Source organism: Podarcis muralis, chromosome 2 (assembly GCF_964188315.1).
Source record: "Podarcis muralis chromosome 2, rPodMur119.hap1.1, whole genome shotgun sequence".
Classification (NCBI taxonomy): domain Eukaryota; kingdom Metazoa; phylum Chordata; class Lepidosauria; order Squamata; family Lacertidae; genus Podarcis; species Podarcis muralis.
Window position 1 is genome coordinate 1,505,479 of NC_135656.1, and position 25,830 is coordinate 1,531,308.

The window sequence follows — 25,830 nt, forward strand, 5'->3', positions numbered from 1 at the left end:
ACATTGGCAAAGTAGGCTCTACTCTACCTGATCTCAGGATGCTTCTGTTTATGGCAAGTGGGTGTCCAGACTAGCATTACCCCACCCCCAAATATGTCCCATAACATACCAACATTACCTGGTTCTCCCATCCCATGTCACATCCCCAATTAATGCCACTCTTCCATATCTGTTTTTGTTCTCAGGAAGGTAATACCAAACCAAAAATACAATAAAGGCAGATGGGTCTTGAACCAGGAGCTTCATGGTCTCAGGCAGCAGCCTAGCCTAGCCTATTATCCAGAAGTGTATGCATTCAGTATCTTCCGCTGGCTGCATTCCAGATCCCCTGGAGCTGAATACTCAGTCCAGATCTGATTCAAGATATGAGAAGCCAGGCTCTGACACTTACTATAGCTCAGCAGAGCATATGATGGTCCCATGTCCAACCCATTGGCATATCCACTTTAAGAAAAAGATCCAAAAGCAGGTAATGTGAAAAACCACTTCCTGTGCCCCCGGGCAGCTGCTGCCAGCCAGAATAGACAATACTGAACCAGGTGGATATAAGAGGATGACCTGGTATACAGCAGCTTCCGTGTGATATTTGGGAGCCTGCACTCAAAGTGAAGATCTTTGCTCCTTGTGCACAAGGACATGTAGTTAGTTGCTGGTTTGCTCTGGGAGAGGTTCAACATTCAGCAAGCAGCTGCCACGCCTTGCCCAGGATGGGTGTACTTGTGAAGAAGCACTCAAGCCTATTTTTCCAAGAAGCAGGCTGACCCATCTACCAGGCAGTGTATCGACCTGGGCATAAGTGCTCCAGTCTGCCACTTGATATAGGACAGAGACAGATAATGGGCTAAAGGATCCAGGCTAGCATTCATAATGGCATATTTGAAGTGTTTGTTCTGCATCACTTTGACTATTAGTAGCCAGCAGGGACATCGCTTGTGTGTGGAACGCAAGCTTTACTAGCAGAAGGTCCCTGGTTCAATCCCTGGCATCTCCAGGTAGGGCTGTGGAAAAGGCTCCTGTCCACCGTGAAGAACCACTGCCTGTCAGCATACTGTAGACAATATTGAGCTAGATGGGTCAACTGGTCTGACTGTGTATAACCCTGCTTCCTAAATTCCCACATTCCTACAGTGGAACAGTCTCCCTTGGGAGGTGGTGGGTTCTCCTTCCTTGGAAGCTTTTAAGCAGAGGCTTGATGGCCATCTGTCATGGGTGCTTTGGCTGAGATTCCTGCGCTGCAGCGGGTTGGACTAGATGACCCTTGGGGTCCCTTCCAACTCTACAGTTCTATGATTCCTAGTGAAAATGGTGTGTAACCTGTGGAAGTGCTGGGCCCTAAAAATGAGCTCAGGAAGAGGACAAGAGTGAACAACAGGATAGTTTTTTTTTTGGGGGGGGGGAGAATGCAGGAAAATATAATTATTATTATTAATTGCTTTAAAAGAAAGACCTATTCTTGGGTAGAAAAAAAAAGACTCTCTGGCTATACACGTGTGCTCTCAAAAGGAATGGATGGCACAATAGCTGACAACATAAAACGATGAGAAATGGAGTAAACTGAGTAGAAATTTCAGTCAACTTTCTTTCCTCTCAGATACCACACAATGCTGGAGGGGCAAAGGGATAAGCTGACCCATTCACTCTGCCAACCCCAGAAACAGTAGTCTATTTTCTAAACAATTTAGTGATTCCCCCTTGCCCAGGGCAAACAGAGAGCATAACAATGAAAAAAAACTGGAGCATGTCTACCCACATTTCTAGCCATACACGAAAAAGACACTGGAGAAATGAAACTGCCTGCAATGTAAGCAAGCAATGGAAGCTGTATGGTTTAGAATTGTTTGGGAATGATTTATTTTTTATACATGTTAAAAAGAAAACTAAGTTATAATATAAAGAAAACAGAATTAAAGAAATAAGGATATTAAGTGTATTAGGTTTAGTGGATTTTAGAAGAGATATGAACGCTTGAATAAATGTACAAAAAATAAGTCATAATCAGAAAAAGGCAGGAGCAGCAGCCCAGTGCTGCAGCGTATTCTGCTGACTTCTCAAGAGGTGGTGTTCTTTGTTCAGGGGTCCAGGCAGCCATGCCCTTGTTCACAATACTTCTCTCCCCCCTCCTTTTTTTAGCCTTTTGTTTCTATCTGACAAGCACCATATTGAGACTGGGATGGCTTGCTGTTGTGGGGTTTGTTTGTTTGCTGGAGGAGGGTTGTCTAAACACTTTCAGATGGATTCCCCCAAGCACTCATAAGAACACCCAAAGAGCCCAGCTGGATCAGGCCAATGGCCCACCTAGTCCAGCATCCTGTTCTCACAGTGGCTGACCATTGTCCATTGGAAGCCCACACATAGGACCCAGGGCAACCGTGCTTTCCCCACCAGTTAATTCCTAGCCACTGGTATTCAGACTGTGGAGGCAGAAAACTCTAATACTTCCTTCTTGCTTCTTAGTTGCTTCATTTTGGCTCCAATTCTGCTGGCACCCAGCACCTGTGTTTGCTATTAAAGGGAGTGATACACTGCAATGTTCATTTCTTTTGGCATATGTTGATGAAAGACTATCTATTTAAAGATAAGGAATGGAATTCTAAGATGGCTACTGCTGCAGGAGTCACAGACACCAAATACTGGAGACAAATGAATATACCAACTGCCAAAGAATTGCTGTAATTTACTTTCAGTCAAAAACTATAAGCCGATCTCGCTCTTAAATAATGATTATAAACTTTATGCTAATATCTTAGCAAAGACTAAAAACTGTATTAAATGATATAATCCACCAAGTTCAAGCAGGCTTTCTTCCTGACCAACATATGAAAGACAATATAAGGAATATAATAGACATAATAGAATACCTGGAGGCCAGGAATGACAAGCAAGCAGCTTTGATGTTTATAGATATGGAGAAGGCCTTTGACAATATCTCATGGACTTTTATGAAAAAGACTATGGAAAGGATGGAATTTGGAGGATCATTTCTTAAAGGAATAGGCACTATATACTCTGAGCAGAAAGCCATGCTGATTGTTAATAATGTACTGACTGAAAAATGTGATATTACTAAAGGAACTAGGCAGGGTTGTCCCCTGTCACCATTATTGTTTATTTTAGTCCTAGAAGTCCTTACAAGAACTTTAAGAGCAGAAGAAGGAGTGAAAGGAATTTTGTTGGGGAACAGAGAATATAAATTGAAAGTCTTTGTGGATGATCTTGTAATAACATTTGGAGAACCTTTGACTAGTGTACCAAAGGCACTAGAAAGGATTCAGGAGTTTGGACAAGTTGATGGTTTTAAACTTAATAGGACAAAAACCATAATGTTGGTTAAAAATATGACAGTACAATGAAAATAATTGTTACATCAGATCACAGAAAAAGTGTGGGAGAGTCCTTGCCAGGTCTGAAGTTATATTATGAAGCATCCTGCCTTTGCTGGCTTTGGGATTGGATTTTGTTAAAAGAAACAGATCTGTTGGATCTGGAAGGACAAGATAATAGGTTTGGGTGGCACGCATATTTATGGTATGAAAAAACAAGAGTGCATAACGTATTCTTGAACCGCCTGGTAAGAAAAACAATCTATGAGGTAGATACAAAAATCTATTGGAGCGGAGAACACCATGGTGTGTCAGGGATCAGGTTGGGGAGTACTACTCTGATGAGTGGTGGGAACCCCCCTCCCCCTGCTCAGAACCAGGATCCTGGGGCTCCACAGAAGCAGTAGAGTAGTATTGACCTGGAACAATGGTTTGCTGAGAGACACAGTTCGGAGGATGGGTGTTGGGCAGAATTGGGAGGCAAACAAAAGAGGCAGAACAGAAGGAGAGAGAGTTAACCAAATCTCCCTCACTGGAAGTGTACAAGTTAGGTTTATGTTATGATCTAACATGTATTAATAAATATTAATACATGTTAATAAATAAATAAATAAATATTTATCCATATTTAATTCATACATGTTATACATGTTAATCCATAATTAACATGTATAAATATTTATTTATACATGTTAATTAATAAATAAATATTTATCCCTAATAAATATTTTTCCAATTCAAAAAGGCAGAACTTGGGGGGGGAGGGATGATAAAAATTATGTGTGGATATCTTTAAAGTACTCACTATACTTTAAGGTGAACCATTTGGCATGATACTTCCACTTCCATGTTTACGTGGAATGAATCTGCTTTTAATACTGAAAATGGAAACGTCTTCCACTGCTTTATGCTTGTGCCAATGTGGAAGAGTGACATGGGCTGGATAGAAGCATAGAATCCTTCTATGGAAGAGTTGGAAGGGACCCCGAGGGTCCTCTAGTCCAACCCCCTGCAATGCAGGAATCTCAACTGAAGCACCCATGACAGACGGCTCTCCAACCTCTGCCAAAAACCTCCAATGAAGGAAAGTCTACAACCTCCCAAGCGAGTCTGTTCCACTGTCAAACAGCTCTTACTGTCGGGGTTATAAAACCTCTTTGAATAGTATCATTGTGTAGGTTGTTGTCTCAACATCAGAGGCCCCCTTGACTTAAAGTGTCCTGTTAAATGCTTGTTTGTACATGAGAGCTAATTAGGATCCTAACAGCTTGATACTGTGGAACATCTGCCCAGTGGCTGCATCTCCACCTCAACCTGCCAGAAACTGCTCCACTTACAGTCAGCTTGGGTCAGAGGTCATTCCTGCAATCTCAGTGGCAAATGGCAGCCATGACCCAGTGTGTTGGCAGGTCAGAAAGGCTCCATCCATTCTACCGTAATTAGACTGGCAATGCCAGGGCAGCATTGCTATGCAGGGGGCAAGGGGCGGAGGCTGGGTTTGGGCACATCCAGTGGAAGGAAGTCAGTGCTTACTGGCAATGCCTAGGGAAGGGATAGCTGGCCTCAGTTTCCAAGAAGAATTGTGGAACAAAAAGATCAACACTAAACAAAGACAAGAATGGGAGTTAAAGAGCAAATAAATTGGGGTGAACAAAAAAGGGGGAGAAATCCAGTTCTCTGAAGCAAGAAAGCTAAATTAAAAGTAAAGCAAATTCTACAAAGAGAAAGGCAAAGCATGTAGAAATTGTCAGAGGTGAAAAGGGCCATCCTCCAAATGCAAATGGTGTCAGGTTCAATCCCTGGTGTATCCAAGTAGGGTTGTGAAGGACTCTTGCTTTCAAAGATGGAGAGCTGCTGGTAGTCAGTGTCAACTGTATTGAACTAGGTGAACCAATTGCCTAACTTGGTGTAAGGCAGTTCTTGTGTCCCTAAGAGATAGGGGGAAATGGAAATGTTTGAGCTAAGAACAATATTTATACCTTTAGGTGTGTGAACAGAATGGGGTATGAAAATATGGCATGCAAGTGGATGGATTGCAAGAGCAAAGGTGTGGGCAACCTCACATTTTGGTTATTGCTTCCTCTTTTGCTAAGCAGATATGAATTATCTACCTCAAGCCATGGCTAGAAGTTATTTGTTGCATTAAAAGATAATAATCCAGTTGTGGGGTGGGCACTAGGTCCACTGCCCCACTCCACTTTGAGCACTGAGTAAATATGATTCTTAGGTAAATATATCACAAAACAATTAAAAAGACCTTCTGAGTTCAGAGAACTGAGATGTTAATGGAGTGGCGGGGGTTGGGGAGAGGGACGTGTTGCATGTGCCAACAAAACTGGAGCGTTAGCTGTGCCCCAGGGCATAGTGATGAGAAGTGACCTTGGGGTGAAAAAGTCATGCAAAAATATACAGTGCTTTTCACTCTGTGTGTGTGTGTGTGTGTGTGTGTGTGTGTGTGTGTGTGGTAGGTGGGAATAGAGTCTTATTTTGAAAGGCCAGGCTCCATATCTGGCTATCCAAGTGGAATATGTTTTCCCAGGCACCTGGGAAAGAAAGAAGGGGCAAAGATAATGAGAGTACCTAGTATCATCAAGAACGTAAGCCCTGCACTGCTGAGGAGCACAGGAAGCTGCCAGCTTAGACAGTGTCAGACTATTGTTCCATCTAGCCTAGTACTGTGTACAATGACCAGCAACAGCTCTCAAATTTCAGACAGGGATCTCTCCCAGCTCTACCTGGAGCAGCTGAATTGTACCCAGGACCTTCTGCATGCAAAGCAGATGTTGTACCACTGAGCTATAGCCTTTCCAAAGGTCTACTCATCTAGGATCCAGTTCCCAACTATGACTAACCAAAAGGTTGGGAGGCGCCAAAGCAGTTATGGCCTTTCCTTCTTGTTCATCCCCTGTTTGCAGACATCTTGCCTTGGAGCATGATGGGTCCAATAGGCTATCATGAATGTTGGCCTTCAACAGACTGATCCTCTTTTTCTTTTTTTTTAAGCCAAAGACCATCACACCCAGTGTCAGGAGTCTGGCTACCATGTAGCCATGGGGAACGGAATGTGGTTCCACTGATGTCAACATGGATGGGTCAGTAGAATCCACCTGAACAACAGTTTCATGGGACTAGACCTTGGGCTGGGTCAGCATAGTTGGGCACCTGCTGAGACACACAACCTTCTGCCTAGGGATCCTTTGCCCTCCTCCTCTTCCTCCTTGCTTTTGCTACCTATCTATCAGCATGTGAGCTGTGCCATGACCAAGGAGAGAGAGCAGCAGCCTTGCCCTCTCCTTCTATATAGGTGGAAGTGCAAATCAGACCTAGGGGGAAAGGACAAACAATGGGCAGTGGTGAGCAATGGTAAGGAGGTGGGCCCAGGGAGGTGCCTGGACCAAGGGCATCTTGACCAGTTCCCCCACCAAAACTGGAGCCAACACTTGGTGAAGTAGCACTCAGGCTCAAGGGGAAAGCCTGTAGCTCAATGGGTATAGCACCTGCTCTGCATGTAGAAGGTCTCAGGTTCAATCCCCAGCATCCTGGGAGAGAGTTGGGAGAGAACCTCACCAGAAATCCTGGAGAGCCACTACTAGCCAGTGTAGCCAACACTGAACTAAATGAATGAATGACATGGCTCAGTATAAGGTAGCTCCCTATGTTCCCGAGGATAGGAAGATAGAAAGTGAAAGCAGCAGAGGGAGTAGGTTAATGATATCTAGGTAGAAAGGATGACCCTGAAGTAAAAGATAATAAGTCACTGAAGCAGCATAAGCTAGAACTTCAGTGCAGGCTGAGCTGGCAAAAGGAGTTTATATAGGTTTAGAGACCAACCAAAAGGCTGAGCTGGGCATCAATCAGGCACTGAAAAAACCAGTTGAGGAACTGGAGAAAGGTCAGAAGACACTCTTGCTGACCAGGTCTCCACTCTTGAGGTGACTTTGTTCAGAGAACCAAAGCCACTATCTTTATAAACATAATGGGCTCCAAGCTCTGGGACCCAAGAAACCAGTACATTTCCCCCCACGGAGCTCGGCTTCATCAAGGTGGCCCACTGGTCAAGGGCTAGCCCTGAACTGATCATAACCCAGCATGCACCTGGACCTATCAAATGTTGGCACATGGATCTAGAAGGGAATCATAGACCCCAGCAGGCCAGCTGTCTAATCAAGAGACCTTCCAAGGGGCCACCCCCATCCCAGCTGTCTCTGGGATGGCATGGCATTCTCTGGCTCACTGCTGCACTCTCAAACATGAACACACACCAGAGGCCCATTATTCTCAGCAAAATGTCTCTAATCACTCTGGCTGGGGTTGAAAAATTACCAGGAAAGGTAATTGAATGGCAAAGGGCCCAGAATATGGATGGCCTGGGCTCATTTATCAGGAGCACCAATTCCTCCTCACAGGTGCCTGGAGGGAGGCAAAGGGGGCTTGTTGATTCGCTTGGTTTTTTAATTGCAAATGTGATACTCCTCTGGCTGATTCATGAGTTACGTCTGCGAACAGAGAGTACCAAGAGCAACCAGCTCCAAGGCAAAGCAATCAGTTCCCTGGCTCACCTTCTGCAGCATATGCCCTGACTCTGGGGAAAGGCCAACGTGAAATTGCTGCCGCCAAGGAAAAATGCTAGTTGCTTCTAAAAGACCCAGAAACAGTCAGTAACCACTTCTGGTGTTATTCAACCACTTCATATCTTTCAGGTGGGCATTTGAAGAAGAAGAAGAAGAGGAGGAGGAGGAGGAGGAGGAGGAGTTTGGATTTGATATCCCGCTTTATCACTACCCGAAGGAGTCTCAAAGTGGCTAACATTCTCCTTTCCCTTCCTCCCCCACAACAAACACTCTGTGAGGTGAGTGGGGCTGAGAGACTTCAAAGAAGTGTGACTAATTAAATGTGTAATGTGCAAACATGGCAGATGCATGTCTGCAAACAATCAAGGTACGCTAATCGGAGAACAGTGACTGGCTACCATTCCCCCTCGAGCATGTGATCAGTGGTGAATGTGGGTTTTTCTCTGTATAATACACAGAGTAGTCCTATGGCTTGCTAAGCATCAGCCATGAGACACGATAGACACAGACTTGTTCAATAAGGCTGCCATAAGACTGCATAGGAAATTCTTTTGGGAGTGAGTCCCATTCAGCTCGATGGGATTTGCTTCTTAGTAGATGTGCAAAGAATTGCATTGTAAAGTGGTCTTTTTCTTTGCCACTGACATTGAGCATCCATGGGGAAGAAAATGAAAATTGGTTGGCTGATTTGCTGCACTGGCATACCTTGCCTCAACTTCCGTTTTATTATTTATTTATTTTTAATGTCTTTTTTTATTAAAGATTTCTTGGTTTACAAAAGTATGTGCAATGTCTCTTTTTTTCAAGTTACATTTTCTACAGATCAGTTTCATTTGCTGAGACAGCTGCCTTTATAGCTTGGCCTCACTGGACAACTTTTTACAGTCAGCTTTCCCAGAGTTCTGCTGTCCATGGTGCTGAAGTGCTCAAATAACTGTGGCCAGCATGGCTGTTACCCTTCTCAGGTTGTGGCTGGAGGTACAGCCTCATCATCAGCCCAAAGAAAGAGGTGTTATGGAACATATACATCTGAACATATTAACTTCCCAGCTGCCTCTATGCAAAGCACAAGTTTCTTTTAAATATTTATGTTATGTAAGGTTTATCTGATGATGTCACACTTGACAGTTCAATATGAACCTTACGAGCCACAATACAAACCTTACCAAGGAAACTGGCACAGGCAGTCTGGAGTCTTAGAGGGATAGCCTATGGCCGCTTTCCCCAACCTGTTGCCCTTCAAATGTTGTTGGACTCCAGCTCCCATCAACTCCAGTCCGCATGGCCAATGGACAGGGGTGATGGGAGCTGTGGCCCAGCAGAGCACATGCTTTTGCATCAGAAGGCCCCATTTTCAATCCTTGCTGTCAGGTGGTAGATTATGGGAAAGGCTCATGCCTGAGACCAAAGAGAGCAGTTGAGAGTCATAATCTGTAATGCTAGACTAGATTAACCAAAGGTGTGGTTCTTAGGCATGAACCATGATCCTCAACCTTTACTTAAACAATACGTTTCTAACATTTGTAAGACACAAGATGAGTCAAAATGCACAGATACTATTCTCCACATTGTAATGGTGATTTTTACCATTTCCCCAAAGTCCCAGATAGCCTTCCCTTCACAGCAACTTTCAAAACATGGTCCGTACCCATCTCTGCTGAGGATGTTCTAAAGACAGGGTGGTTTGTTTGTGGCTGGCTCATTCATTGCATCTCTTGCATTTCTTTTATTGTTGCACATCAAGGAAAACTCAAATCCTGGAATACTTTTGATAAAATACTTTGGCACGGTGTTTCCTGAGCTTGTATTCCTTGACTAAGTGTATGCATGTGGCAATGGGACCCCGAAAGTGCCACTGGCCATCCAGGGGCGGAGCTTCATTTTTTATTTCTATCTATTTATGCATTGAGAGGTGTTTTTCTTTTCCATTTTGGATAAGTCACTCTACTTCTGCTTCTTCCCAAAAGAGATGGGGCTGGGCTATTTTCCATCAGTGCTTTGATAGAAATCACCACTCCATTTCTGCCCTCTTCATTCTCTTTTAATCAATCACTTTATTATGACCAATTTGTGTAGCACTTGGTCATTCCCCCAAACTGCCACCTCACTCTCCAGCAGCTGCTGAGTAGGAACCATGCCCAGTTTGCCCCTCCCTCTTTTGCCATATTTCTTCTCACTGTCCCCTGATTTCCCAGCAGGGGTGCCTGGGCTGTACTCCTGATCCATTGGCTGGGTTACCAGCAGCCCCTGGGGCCCCACTGCCTACACACTGTGACTAAAACTAACCAAGCTGTTGGCTGCTGCTCTGATATTTAATCAATGCCTTGGCTGCTGCAGCTGTCAGGCTCAAGGCTGCACAGCTCCTGCCTCTTTCCTTTGGCTACACTGTAATATAAAGCATATTTTGTGCTATTTTCACTATTATATGCACTGGTATGCATAGATATGTGTTTATGTTCAGAGAATTGCATGGCAAATATTTGGAGAAGTGCAAATTTCAATGCATGCAATGCATGCAATGGAGTAGCCTCAGGTGGCTGTGAGACTGACATTTAGAAGACATCTGAAGGCAGCCCTGTTCAGGGAAGTTTTTAATGTGTGACATTTTAATGTATTTTTAATCTTTGTTGGAAGCCGCCCAGAGTGGCTGGGGAAACCCAGCCAGATGGGCAGGGTACAAATAAATAATAATAATAATTATTATTATTATTATTATTATTATTATTATTATTATTATTATTATTAAAAGGTGTGTTCAATCCTTCTTCCACCTGATTTCCTACTCAAAATCATTCCCCTCCTAAGCTACAATGGAGAGGGGAATACATAATGTGCTTTTTTTTTTTTTTTTTTTTTGCTACTTAGTACCAATCTAACTGGGATGCGGGCGGTGCTGTGGTCTATACCACAGAGCCTAGGGCTTGCCGATCGGAAGGTTGGTGGTTCGAATCCCCATGACAGGGTGAGCTCCCATTGCTCGGTCCCTGCTCCTGCCCACCTAGCAGTTCGAAAGCACGTCAAAGTGCAAGTAGATAAATAGGTAACGCTCCGGTGGGAAGGTAAACGGTGTTTCCTTGCAGTCCTCTGGTTTCACCAGAAGCGGCTTAGTCATGCTGGCCACATGACCCGGAAGCTGTATGCCGGCTCCTTCAGCCTATAAAGTGAGATGACCACTGCAACTCCAGAGTTGTCCACGGCTGGACCTAATGGTCAGGGTTCCCTTTACCTTTACCAGTCTAACTAAAAAGGGAAGGCTGGAAGTTGAAGACTGCAAGCTGAATTTATTCCTCTTTGTTATTTTATTCTTCCCCAATGGGAAAATTGCACCTCTCTGAATGTTCTTTGACTCCAACCCCCATCAGCCTCAGCCAGCATGGCCAATGGTAAGGGATGATGGGAGCTGTAGTCCAACAACTTCTGAAGGGCCACACCTGCTTCCATCAGGCATATGTGATAAACACCATCCAACACCTTCTCATTCTCAACTGGCTTTCAAACAGCAACATTAGCAATTAAAATAATACTCTAGGAACCCACCAGCATCAGAAAACCAGTCCACAAACAACGTCCCTCCAGAGATAGTGACTATGTAGATCAGGAAGGACTTGGCCAAGCAGAAGAGTTACCTGGAAACTTTTGGCATTCAGATTTTTCTGACTCTCTGTGGCCACTTTCAGCCTGGAGTCCAGCCCCTTTATTAGTGACTCAGTATTGCGCACATACTGCAGGTCCCGGTAGGTCCGAAGGTCCAGCACCTCCATGGACTGGGAGATGTTTTGCACCTGCTCAATGAAAAAAAGGAAAAGAAACTTAAGACACACCACCTAAAGGATGTTCAGATTGCAGAGTATTATACATGGGAATAGATAGATGGAGGAGCTTGTGGTGGTGGAGGCAACCAGGGAGTGGGTCTTCTTCTTGAAGGTATCCCTGACATAAGAATCAGAAACCCGGGGTAGATATTTTGATTCCATGATGTTTCAAATATTAATGGTACTTAACCTTTAGAAAGATAGAATGCATCACTGACATTTTATAACATTTTAAAACCCCTGTGCTCTCTAGGCTATAAAGAAGAAACCCCATCTAACCCTGAAAGTGGCAAAGATGTTCTAGTTAGTATCAGGGTGTAAATCCAAACATCTCCTTGAAGCTTCCTGAGATAGCTCAGGGAAGAGGAGAAGTGAGAGACAGAAATGTCAACAACCCCGTCAAAGGTCTGGTTGCTAAGGAAACACTGATAAAGTAGGACATTTGAGACCCAAATGCCTGGGCACCTGGGGCACCCCAAGGTAATTGTGGGGGAGCAGATAGCAGTATGGAGCCATACATGTTTATCATCCCATGACCTGTAACTTTTCTTGATGTATGTCGAAGAATGTTTGAGGTTTTAGGACTCTTTGTTTGCTGTGTTTGAACTACAACATAAGCTTTCTTCTGATTTGCCTCTGGGCAGTCTTTTCTAACTGGTTCTGTTGAGCAACTGGTTGGCAAGGCTGACCTATTGCAATAGTTAATAAACCGGGTCCCTAACTGGATCTGCTGTAATTCTCTTGGTTCTGTGTTTTATTTAAGAGGTGTTCCCTCAGCTGAGCCTCTAAAGAGGTCAGAATGGCTGACAAAAATTAGGGAGATTGCTTTGAATGCAAAACTAATGAGGTTTTCGTGTGTGCACACTTTTTAAAATCTAAGCAAAATGAGCAAGAAAATAAGTGTTTAGAAAATCGGTCCTTATTTATTAACTGCTGTAATGAAGATAACTACAATCATATCCAATCTTGTGTATCTCCCTCAATTCCATACTTTAAAATATTATGGCCACAATCCTGTGGTCTTAAAAAGAAATCATCCCATATATTCTGTATTTTATGTTGCTGCTATGTTTTTAAAAGCAATTTGGGGTGCAAATGTTCAGGTGCCTCTGCTGGAACTTGCCGTTTCCAGCCATGAGGTCAACAATATGGCATATAGATGAGGGATGAGGGGACCTCCAAATCCTATTGGACTCCAATTCCCATCAGCCCCAGCCAGAGTAGCCAGTGGCCAAGGATGATAGGAGCTGGAGTCCAGCAACGTTTGGAGGGCCACAGGCCCCCATCCCCCAGCATCAATCAACAGACAGAATGTGTGAATATGAAAAGCAAAGGCAAGCCAGGTCCCTCTATCCAAGTATTCCTGAGCACCTCTGTCACATTACAGACTGCAATTGATTTACAGTCTTGGTTCGGCAGACATACAGTGGAGTCTTCTCTTCTGGGACTTGAGCTGGAACCGGCAGTCTGGTACACCAGCTGGAATTCAAGCTCCTTTCCCCTGCTTTGCACCCATGAAATATGAATGATAATGTAACCAGGCTGAATTGAATACTTATTAGAGTTGGGGCGGGGTAGAGAGGAAAGAGAAATAAGCTATCAAAGCTGATCTTTTAAAGTGAGGTGGCTGAGTAAGGCTGCCCTCGATGTGGGGGGGGGGGGGAGCCCTCTCTGTATGTAGCCTCATCCCATCCTGTATGTAGCCTTTAGGAGAGGGGCAACACACTCACATCTGATAGAGCTGTATCATGCACCAGTCCCTCTGGAGTCTGCTGATGAGGAAGGGAAACACACTGGTCTCAAAAGCAAGCCAGCCACCACCTGAAGTGTGAGGCTACCACTAAACCAGGAGCTGTGCATTAGTTCATCTTTTGTCCTGATATCATGTTCTGGGTTCCACCCAGATCAGTGTGCCCTACATTAGTGGTGGGGAGCCTGAAGCCCTCCAGCTGTGGTTGGACCACAGCTCCCAACATCTCTGGCCATTGGCCAACCTGGCTAGGGCTGATGGGAGTTGGAGGAGCCTACCAACTTCTGGAGGACCACAGGTTCCCCATCCCAGAGGTAAAACGTGAACCAAGCAACCTCCTTCCTCCCTAGATGAATACACCTCTCTTTACCTGAGATGTGTAGGGCCCCACTCTATTCACAACTGTTTCCAGCTTTTCTTGCAACCTGCTCTGGGATCTGCTGGTGAAGGGCTGGTAATAAATGTAATTAATAATGATATTGATGATGATGATGATGATGATGATAGATGGAGTCAGCCTAGTTGAGGGGAAGCAAACTTGAACAAAACCGCCTTAGGAAGGCAGATGTGTGCAGCAATGGGGTCTGCACTCTTCTCAAGAAGGAGATTTTTCTCTTGTGCTTTTTTGGAGCTTTCAGCAATCTATAAAATTAGCAATCACATCACTTGTTATTCCAGCTGGATATCAGCTTCCACCATCCCTGACCACTGGCCATCCTGGGAGTTGGAATCCAGCAACATCTGGTGGGCCACATGCTCCCCTCCCCTGATCTCTATCATTGGCTGCTGATGGCAGATGGTGAGGAAACTCAGAACATCACAGCATGGTGTGTGTGTGTTGCAGGTGGGGAGAGGCAAAGGCCCCATGGTGGGTATGATTCCCGCCTGTTACTGTGGCTGAGCGGTTAGAGGATAGCCCTATGCTGCTAGTGGTGTGTCCGAGTCCTGGGAGCTCCCTCTTTTTCCTCCGAGATGACTAGTCATACAAAAGGCAAGTGGAGTCATGCTTCTCCTTCCCCTTAGTGGGGCTCAAATTCATGCCTAAAGGTAAAGGTAAAGGTACCCCTGCCCGTACGGGCCAGTCTTGACAGACTCTAGGGTTGTGCGCTCATCTCATTCTAGAGGCTGGGAGCCAGCACTGTCCTGCTGCTTCCCAACCCCACATCCTCTGCACATCCTATGCCTGCTGCTTCCCAACCCCACATCCTATGCAGGGAGCTGCTGTGGTCAGTGTGTAACTGTGGTTTGCCTTGTTGCCTGACCTGCTCCCTTGTCAAAAGATTGTTTTTCCTTGGGCTGTTTGTACTTTCTGTATGTCTCCTGCCCAAAGAATCTATGCAGCAGGTCTGCATTGTGTGGCTTCTCATTTCCCTACATGCAGTGCTTTTTTCTGGGGGGGGGGATGCAGGGGGACGCATACCCCTAAACATTTTGTGAATTTTTGTACTTGAACTACAAAATGGTAATTTTCTTGAGTCAAAATGAGAGTACCCCTAAACATTTTTTTAAAGAAAAAAAGCACTGCCTACATGTATTTTGCTACACAATGGTGGTTGTGAGTGTCATAAAGGGACTCTTTCAGGAATGGGGCCATAGCTTTCTTTGCCACTGGGGCTGCAGTAGGGGCACTTAGGCATTGGAATGTGGGTTGTGCAATTCAGGTGTGCTGGGGGGGGGGGGTCCTTATGGTCATGTGCTCACTGGCTCCAATCTCATGTCTGTGTTGTCACATGCAAAAACCCCAATTGGTGGGCTTTGACTACGTTTCTGTGGCTATCTCTGCTGATTGGGGATTTTCCTCTGTGCTTTCCCATCCTATCTCAGGCTGAGCATGTACAGTGTGCAGGAGCCATTCCACCAGTGTGGAGGTGCTGCATCTTCCCCACTGGGGTAATGTGAGTATAGGATTGCTAACCTCAATTCTCTTTTATAGCTTCCTCTAAAGAAGGTTGAGTGGTTACTTAGTGACAGGGGGAAAAGATCCTGTCATGATGAAAGTCATTAGGGGTGTGGTGTGTGTGTGTGTGTGTGTGTGTGTGTGTGTGTGTTAAAAAGCCTTCATTAATCCAGCAGAGGGAGGCAATGCAAGGAAGAACACTGAAGACTGAAAGTAGGCAAAAAAATCTGAAGATACAGATCCCAAACTCCCAAAATATTGTTTTGTAAAGAGCACAGTTTAGCAAGAATCTCCACAATCCTCAGCCTGAGCTCTCCTAGCAGCATGATTTCAGTAGTTTCCCTGATCTAAAGAAAGACATGTTCACATTCAGTGTAATCAGTGGGAAAATTAGTTATGTGACTGACCTAAGTCTCGTTGCTTTCGAATGGGACTGAACTGTGACTAATCTTCTCTAGATGGGGGCTAGGAAATCAAGTGACCTTGGAGATGCCAGCTTGAATAGGTTTGGCATTTTAAATTCCGACAAACAACAAAGTAACCTCCATGCTCCATTGTGACCTTCTGGTCTATGAAGTACTAAATCAATACTACTCCATTCACTTCCCCAAACAACAATTGATGGAGTCCCTCTTGCCATTCCACAATATGTCCAGACTCCGCAGCTGCTTGCATTAGAGAATTTGCCAAAGGTGCTCACTGTTCTGCCAAAGGACAAGAGGCATCAAAATGGCAAGTCAGATCAGACACCTCCATATCTGACTCCTGCCAAGTTGTGCATGCTTTTGGAGGGGTTTGGCTTCTATTACCAGAGAATAATCTCATCTGTGGGACTTGGCCCAAAACATCAAAGGAAACCAGCTCCTCTGATAGGTTGGCAGATTTTGGGGTGTGATCTGCTGCATGCACTTCTGCAACTCCAAAACCAACTCAAATGTTTGAATGTCTTGGTTCTCTCACCTCCTGCTGGCACAGGTGAAGGAGGAAACCCAAACTCCTCTGATCCCCAAATAACCCAGGACTGTATTCCTCCCAAGCATCAGTTCCTTTCTCATCTCGTCACACGCGGCAGCACAATGTCCATAGCCCCAGGTTAAGAGTCGTTGTTTGGAGATATTTTGCAAATGCAATTTGCTTGCTCAATGGCTGTGTGTGGTGTCTCGGCTGGCGCGTCAGCCAACTGCACCAGTTCCAGCTGAACAAACAGCTAGCAGAGTTAGTTGCAGCAGTGTGGGCACGGATGAAATTCCTGGCAGAAGACACACCTACTGTAGGTCTGAAGCCCAGTAGAACATTGTCAAAACAGTTGCAAGTTCAGGGAAGTATTCCAACAGCAGTCCTTAGGTACTTATGCTTGTAAAAGCTCTTTTATCTGCCTGATATTGCAACTTAGTTCCCATTTAAGTCATAGTTGTTTAGGGTTGGATTCAGCTAAATAGTTGCACTAGCAGGAACCAGCACAAGTCCCACTAATGCAATGGGGCATTTCCCCCTCTCGTCTCCTCTCATCCCTCCACCCCACCCCAAATTGGCTTGGGGTGGGGTGGGAGAACCCCCAGAACACTGCTCAGGAGGAGAGGAGATCATTCTGATTGGCAAGCAGAAATGCTCACATTGTTGGAACCATCAAATTTGTGTGATGTTGAATTCCATCCATGCATAAGTCAACAACACTGAGTTAATGTAAAAAACAAAAAACACCACCCTGAGGGTGAAACCAAGGCATAGGTTGTCTTAGTATTCAGTGCAAAGTGGATCACAGTGGCCTTACTGAAGCTAAGCAGCTCTAAGTCTGGTCAGTGCCCAGACAGGAGACTGCCCATCCATGCCACTTGAGGTCCATGATGGGAGAAGCACAGGAAATAAATGTAAGAAGGAAAGGAAAGGGGCTTCTTAGTACCACTTGGGAAAGTGTCCACAGATGCCTAAATGGGCCTCCCTACATCCCTTTGACCCTCACCACCTCCTTTCCTTCTCTCCTCTGACTCTCTTGTTTCTGAGTCAACTCTTCATTTCTTGGCTTACTATTTGGAGTGGATTTTGGCTACTTTGCAAGCCTTGCAACCTTAAGCATCATTTATTCCATTACACTCGGATACCAGCCCTCTCACCCTCTGCTGGGGTTGCAAAGCATATTTAGGGCAATTATATAAACATTGTCAGGAACAGGCCTCCCTCAGCACATTCAGCATTCAAAAACGACACGTTCTCTCAACTTACTTCCAGCGATTATTTGCCTTATTCCACCACAAACACCCTAAATCACTCAAGTGTACCTTCCTATACCCAAACCAGGCACTTTCCTCCCCTTTCCCAGCTTTTTCAATTTCATCCAGCATAAACAGTAAAGTAATTTTATTTTGGGGGCTTTAAAGAGACTAGATTGCAAGTAGTGTTCTTTCAATGGTTATTTATTTATTAACATAGCCCCTGCTGGTACTTTATGGCTATGGCTGGGGCCTCTGAAGGGAGCTATTTAAGAGGCATTTTGCAGCATGTTGTAATAAAAGTTTAATCAGCTTCCAGCCTCCCTTTTCTTTCTTTCTTTCTTTCTTTCTTTCTTTCTTTCTTTCTTTCTTTCTTTCTTTCTTTCTTCCTTCCTTCCTTCCTTCCTTCCTTCCTTCCTTCCTTCCTTCCTTCCTTCCTTGCATGCACACTTGTGTACAAAAAGCCAAGACAGAAAGAGAGGAAACACAGCTTGCCCAAGGATCCCTTCTGTGATACAGACAGGAAACAAGCAGTCATTAAAACACACAAACAAATGTCTAAAGTAACAACAACTTGAAAGTGACCTTGAAATCCATATTGGTGGCAGAGGATAGGCTGGCTTGCTTGTTTTGTGTCCAAGCCTTTTTGGAGATGCTAAAACAAGCTTTATTTCAGCTGGGACTCCACACTCCCCCCCCCCCCCAGCACCTGAGGCTATTTGATTGCCAAGGTGCCACCCAGAAAGTAAGAAAACCACATGTGTAGACAGAGCACCTGTCCCCAGTAAATGCTGCATCTGCAGATAGAGTCCCTCTTTCACAGAACAATTCAAGGTGCAAGAAACTCTTGTCCTCTTGAAACCACAGGGCTGAAGTTTGCGAAAAAGGTGAAATATCTGGGTGTAAATATGACCGCAAAAAAAAATGAATTTGTACAAAGATAACTATGAAAAGCTATGGAAAGATCTTAAAAGAGATTTGGATATCTGGACAAGGTTGAAGCTATCTTTGTTGGGCCAAATTTCTGCAATAAAGATGAATGTATTGCCTAAGTTGTTACTTTTGTTCTAAGTACTTCCTATCATTGATAAGTTGAATTGTTTTAAGGAATGGCAAAAGGTATTATCTAAATTTATCTGGCAGGGGAAAAACCCAGAATTAAGTTTAAATTATTAACAGATGTGAAAGAGAGAGGGGGCTTCTCCCTGCCAGATTTAAGGATTTATTTTGAAGCTGCAGCCTTTTGCTGGTTGAAAGAATGGTGCTTATTGGAAGATACAGATGGTTTAGATTTGGAAGGTTTTGGAGACTTCCGGGTTGGTGCCTCCGGTAATGGCAGAATTCCTCTGATCGGGAGGAATCTGCCCCGTGGGAATTTGGGTCTGTACCGCCACGGCGAAGGCAGAGACCCATAAAAATCACAGGCAGGAGAAGCCTGTGAACGTGGGATTCGGCGGGCACCTTTTGCACCTCCCCTACTCGCGGGGAAACCCGGTTTCGGGGATCCGGAGCGATGTGGGGTGAGTGGCGTGGTGCTTCAAATCGTCTGCTTCTTCCACGGAGCGAAGCCGCATAGCTGTTGCCGGAGAGCACTGACTTTTTCCTGTGGACAATTGGATTCTAAAGTAATTACTCGTGAGTAGAGCTGAAGTGGGAGAATTGGATTTTTAAACGTTTAATTTGGCATCGAAACGGGGAGGTTCAATACAGGAAGTCCGCCTCCCCTTTTGTAAATAAATTAAAGCAATGAGCCTGCAAGCTGAAGTCTTGGAAACCCTTTTGTAAAAAGACTAAATCTCCATCGGCAAAGAACTAACCCCCCCCCCCTTTGGAGACAGGAGAAGAGGGGGGGGGAGTGGTGGACTGAATATGCCTGTAGGAGAGAGTCAAGAGAGTTAAAATACCGCCGCTCAGACCCTGGAAACGGGCTGCTAGCAGGATCGATGTCTTTCGGAATGTTTGTTGACAGCGTTTAGAACGTTCATTGACAGGTAGCTAAATAAGAGAATACATTGTTTCTACTGTCTCCGGCTGCTTTTAAAGAGGAGTAAAAGTAACTGAAAACTCAAACTAACTTTGGATTATTGGAACATTGTTTAAAAGAGGACAGTACTGACTAATACAAATAGAAACTGTTTCCCCTAGTGGAAACTTTTGAAATTGGTTGCTCTATAGGAGCTGGGCTAGGGGAATTTCCAGCTGCAAGATAAAGAAGTGCGAGACTCTGGGATTGACCTTGAGTCTCTTAAGTGTTATGGCAAATGGAAAGGAAAAAATAGACGGAATGTCGACAGAAGAGGCCTTAGCGGTCGTATTAGTGAAAATAAACGATTCGCTGGAACAGCTTCACAAGAAAACAGACGTGATGAATGTGAAAGTGGATGCTGCAAATATTAAAATAGACTTAATGGTAGAAAGTTTAAATAATCTGGGACAAAAGGTGAACACCAATACAGAAACCATCCAGAAATTGATACAGGAATCTACTCTGATACGGCAAACTGCGGATGAAGTCAAGGAGAAAACCCTTGCTGCTGAATTTAAAGCAATTCAACTGGAGAGAGAGAGAGTCCCATCCATACAAGGACAACTTGATGAACATAAGCTGACATTTGTTATGATTGAACTTAAAGAGAAACAGATGAATTTGAGGATCAGAGCCCTACCTGAGGAAAAGGAAAGCTTGACAGAGTTCCAAGAGGAGACAGGACTAACATTGGTCGAGAAAGAGAGGTATTTGGGGGTTAGTATGACCGCCAGAAATGTGAATTTACTCAAGGATAACTGTGAAGGACGTTGGATTGAAGAGAAGGGGGATTTGGAAATATGGTCAAATCTGAAGTTGTTATTGTTGGGCCAAGTTGCTGTGGTGGGGATGAGGGTTGCTGTGTTGTCGGGGATGTTGCTTTTGTTTCAAACATTGCAAGCTTTGGATGGGATGGATTGTTTTAGGAGGTGGCAGAGGGACGTCTCTAGATTTGTTTGGCAGGGCAGGAAGCCACGAGTAAAATTGAAGATATTGATGGATGCCAAAGAAGGAGGTGGACTTGCCCTGCCAGACCCCTAAACTTTGTTGTGAACCATCTGCTTTTTGCTGGCTGAGAGAATGGCTGCTTCTTGAAAGCACTGAAGTGTTGGATAATGGCAGACGAAGTTGATGGACTATATGGAATTGGCGGAAATGACTGGCAAGATCCGAGACCAGGGAGAAGAGTCGGGGGAAGAAGACTGGAAAAAGTTTAAAGACTATTTACAGAAATATGGTAAAATTAATGAATGTTAGAAGAATGTTGGAATGAAGTTATATGGCTTTAGTAGAAATGTTATAAGGAATTAAGTATAAATAGATTAATAGAAAATTAAAGGAAAAAATAAGGCAAGAATGTGTTAAGATAATTATAGGATAGAAAACAGAGGAAGATGGAAAGGAATTGCTGAAACAATAAATAGAAGTGGAATACAAAAAGGGAGGTGTGAGGAGGTCGTTGGAAATAAGCGAATGAAAGATAGGATATTGAAAATGTTTGAGGTGTTTTTAAATTGTTTTTGTTTGTTTTTGTTTTGTTTTGTATGTAGTGTTTTTGTATTGTATTTGTATTGTTCTTTTTTCTTTTTTCTTTTTTCTTGTAGTGTTGTGTTGAAATTGTTTGAAAAGTAATAAATATCATTTTTTAAAAAAAAGATTTGGAAGGTTTTGATAATGTATTTGGTTGGCATGCATATTTACGGTATGACAAGATAAAAGCTCACAAAGGATTTAAAAATCATATCATTAGAAAATCTTTGAACAATGTTTGGATAAGATACAAGGTTTTGTTAGAAAGGAAAACACCCAGGTGGATATCACCATTGGAAGCTAAGACCCATAAAAGTTTGAATATGAAAGAAACATAGTTGAAGTATAATGATATTCTGATGGAAGTAGGGGACCAATTTAGATTAAAATCTTATGATCAGTTGAAAAATAAATTAGATGATTGGTTCCAGTACATCCAGATAAATGAAGTGTTTAAAATGGATAAGAAAATTGGTTTTCAAACAGAGAAATCCAAACTGGAAACAGAATTATTAGATACAAAAACAAAAAACCTATCTAAGATGTATAACTTATTTCTGGAATGGCATATGAAAGATGAACAAGTGAAATCTGTAATGATTGAATGGGCCAGGGATGTGGGGCACAATATCATGATGGTGGATTGGGAGAAATTGTGGGGAAAGGGAATCAAATTTACAGCTTGTAATGTATTAAGAGAAAAATTGATGAAAATGATGAACAGGAGGTATTTAACACCAGTGAAGCTAGCAAAAATGTATCATACTCATGATAATAAATGCTGGAAATGTAGAGAAAAAGAAGGAACCTTTTACCACATGTGGTGGACATGCTCTAAGGTAAAAGGCTTCTGGGAAAGGATTTATAATGAATTGAAAAAAGTGTCGAAAAACACATTAAAAAACCAGAAGCCTTTTTACTTGGTATAGTGGGGGATGAAATCCCCAAAAAGGATATTACTTTTTTTTCTGTATGCCACAACAGCTGTGAGAATATTGTTAGCGAAGAATTGGAAGAAACAAGATTTACCAACTGTCGAAGAATGGCAGATGAAGATGATGGACTATATAGAACTTGCCAAACTGACCGGGAGACTCCGAGACCAGAGAAAAGAGACGGTGGAAGAAGACTGGAACAAGTTTAAGAAATATTTGCAAAAATATGTTAATATTTAAATCTTAAAATAGCTTTGGAAGTGGATATAGGCTGTAGGGTTAGAAGTAGAAGAGAGGGTATTTTAAAATAGTATTATTTGTAAGTGATAAAATGTGAAGTTATTTTAAGTGTGATTAAAAAAAAAAAAGAGGGTTAGAAATTATGATATATGTAAACTGCTAAAGATGAAACAAAATGAAAATCAGATAGGAGGGACTTGGGGAAGCCCACTTAACAATATTTAGAAAAATAAGGATATGACAAGAATTTGTTTGTATTGTTTGTTTTTCTGTTTGTGTTCTTTATTTGTGTTATAAAATGAATAAAAAAAATTGAAAAGAAAAGAAAAGAAACTCTTGTCGTCTTTTCCAGCTGGCACCCTGTCTTAAGGCCATCAACCCCAGGTGGAGCTTCTAAGAGCTGGTTTTGATTCTTGTTCCTTGGGAGTCACTGTATCACTTTGGAAAAATACCATCAACCTTGGGCCCTAGCAGCTTTAGGAGGTCAATGCCTCCCTTCTTGCATTCCTGCCTCCTGTGATTGGTCCCTGACCCAATCCATGTCCATGTGGGAGCTGGTGCAGTTCACCCCAGTGATGGCTAGCCCCAGTGGCCCAAACCACGCCAACCCCAGTAAGCTAACCCCTTGACCATAATCAAGTCTAACTGCTGCTTCTGCCCTTGATATTGTACATTGAAGGTTCCCACCCCCATTGTGGGGACTTTGCATTTTTGGAAGTACCAGAGGGTGAATGGGGCCAGCCTAAGCTTGGGGCCACCGCTGAGACACAATTTCCTTAATCTCTGTGCCAAGATTATGGACAGGGTTGAGCCTGTATCAAGCTCTATGCAGCACGGGGCTCCCTCTATCTGTACCTCAATGTAATTTTTTTGCATTGGAATGAGGCAACTGGTATACCTGACGGTCTGTGATCTCCATCGAGTTGCCTTGGTGTGTTGGACCGTGGGGCCTGGGACTCTTGGGTCGGCCATCTGATGTGAGGCATTGGCCAGGCCGGGCACAACACACCCGGGCGATGTGTCCCGCTTTTCTGCATTGTCGGCATTTTGTGTTGCGGAAATGGCAAGTCCTCCACTAATGGCTCTCATCGCAGCTTGCGCAGTTCTCCTCTTCTGTCCGAGGCTGTTGTGGTGGATGTGCAGCTTGTGTGTGCTGCTGCACTCAGTGTACGTCCTCCCTGTTGGATTCTGAGTCGTCGGTGAGGTCCTTGTGGTGCACCCTTGGTTGGGACGACGAGTTCGGCAAGAATCCTTGCACTGACCTCTCAGCAGCTTCAGTTGCCAGGGCCTCCTTTGGGTGACCTGGAACATCAGGTCCTTCTTGGCACAAAGGTGCCACTGCAGCTTCTCGTCCCTCAGGCCACTGATGAGGCGGTCGCGGAGCATGTTCTCCGGCTCTGTGAAGTTGCAGAGCCGGGCGGCCTGGTGGAGGGAGGTCACATACCCGGTTATTGTTTCTCCGGGGGTCTGCTGCTTTGCTTAGAAGGCGTTGCAACATGCTACCACTGAGGGCTGTGGTGAGAAGTGCCCCTTCAGCTGTTCCATTACCATGTTGTAGGGAATGGTCACAATATTTGCGGGTGCAAGGAGAACTCGGACGATCTCGAACATTTCTTCTCCATAGATGCTGAATAATGTCGCCCACTTCTTGGCTACATCAGTGACGTCCTTTGCCTTCAGGAGGAACTGGAAATGGGTGGAGTATCCTTCCCAGTATCCTGAGGCTGGGCTAAATGACGTGAAGCTGCTGTCTGTTGCCATTCTGGGTCCTTGGGTCCCAGTAGCCTGGATGCGTGGTGCAATGCAGCGGTGTTGCCAGTGGCGGCTGCGGTGTGCGGACAGCTCAGTGGGATCCCACCTTTGTTGCCAGTGAAATATACTTGGAGTCGCATAGTGATTTCATGCTCTTTATTGCAGATCGTAAAACAGTGAATGGATTTCCCCCCAAACCTCAAGCTTTACATACATTATTTACACAATGCGTCCTGTCTGATTGGATGATTCTGCTTCCCTCCTGGAGCTTGATTGGGCTGCTCCTGCAGGCCAATCAGGTTGTTGCATTCTAGGATCCTGCCTGCCTATTGGTCTAGGATCCAAGCTTAGTACATAACAACTTCCCTTTCTTGTCCGCAGACTTGGGCAGCCAAACACTGTGCAGCCCATAGGCCAGCCTGATTCAGAAGAGGTCAGAGGGCTTCTGCACATCAGACCAATCATTTTAATGAGTGGGGAGATGGCAAAAATCCTCCTCAGATGATTTGCATAGATCAGCCAAGGGTGTTGTTGCTGTGTGTGTCCCATGTGTATACATGAGATTGTGTGTGCAGGAAAGTGGGGCCGCCACACCCACTGCTATCATGCAGCCCTCAGAAGATTGGCCAAGGGCGAATGCAGTCTTCAGACCAAAAACTAAAATTAAAATTAGCTCGTCCAGCTCTATTGCTGGTCCCTGTCATGAGGCTCGGCCTCAAGCAACTGATTTTGGGTGCTGCTACAGGGCAGCAAGCTGTGATTAAATTTAATTTAACTCTGATCACCTGCACATGCCACTCATTCTGCTACATAAAATGTAATGATTTTGTGTTGTAAAAGTGATGTTTAAAGAGGCACAGAGTGTGATGGAAATAAATGGCTTTTTAAAAAAGGAGGGCGGTGTCTGTTTTCGTAAGGCTGAGTTGTCGAGGAAGAGACATCACTTGTGTTTTCTGCCTCTTGCACCCAAATGGCCTGGGCCAGCCGTGGGGACTTCTCTGTGTAAACAAGAGGTGAGGACTGAGGGGATTGAGGACATCAACCTTGAATCATCACCGGCATTTATGGCATCCTGATGGTATAAACAAGCCAGGGTGACCCATCTGCACTATTCCTCTGAATTGGTAGCAGCTCAAGCTGAGCTCTCTGCTGTGCAGATCTATGAAGAAGGCAGCTTCTGACCCATCCCTCTTCCCTTCCAGGTATTTCAATCCTCGCCAAGGTCAAGCAGTGACCTCACTGTCACCTGAGCCCTGCTGGTGCTCAAGGGAAGATTTATAGCTATGTTATGCTGCATCATCAGGAGGCACGTTTTTCTCACTACTCCCTGCTCTGAAGAAATGCCTCTCTGACTTTCTCCAAGGAGGGCTGTGCATGTCATCTCAAATGATTTCTCTTGGGCTAGACAAGAGCCAACTGCACACTGCTGCCTTTTGCTCAGGCTTGATCTTCTACCACAACCACTACTCACACCTGAGAGGAGGAGTTATTAGAGAGTATTTCTCTCATCAGTACCAAAATGCAGCAGACGACAAAGGAAGGGTCCGTACCTGGCGCCTTCAAGCAAATAGATAACCTGTGACTCTCCAGCTGCTGCTGAACTCCAATCTCAGCCAGCATGGCAAATGGCCAGACATGATTGGAGCTGCAGTCCTGCAACATCTGGAGGGCTGCAGGTTCTCCACCTCTGAAATCTGGCAAGATTTGAGTCTTCAGAAGGGGTGGCCTCACCTGAAAATTTCATTCAATTCTACCCTAAATGTTACAGAAGTTCACTTTTTTAAAAATGC

At 44.3% G+C, this 25,830-nt stretch overlaps 1 protein-coding gene and 1 pseudogene across 4 annotated transcripts in view; both read right to left on the reverse strand.

The window, feature by feature from the left end:
• The window catches only part of OLFM2 (olfactomedin 2), a 200,420-nt gene that overhangs the window by 36,802 nt on the left and 137,788 nt on the right, over window positions 1-25,830 (reverse strand). For 2 of the 4 annotated variants that reach the window (XM_028721179.2, XM_028721176.2), the window contains exon 3: window positions 11,518-11,676. The exons of 1 other annotated variant lie outside the window; for it this stretch is intronic. In XM_028721179.2, coding sequence (XP_028577012.1) covers window positions 11,518-11,676 — 159 coding nt within the window. The remainder of the gene's footprint in view (window positions 1-11,517; window positions 11,677-25,830) is intronic. One more of the 4 variants, XM_028721178.2, reaches the window with a different exon arrangement.
• Window positions 22,916-24,436, reverse strand: LOC144326855 (uncharacterized; annotated as a pseudogene).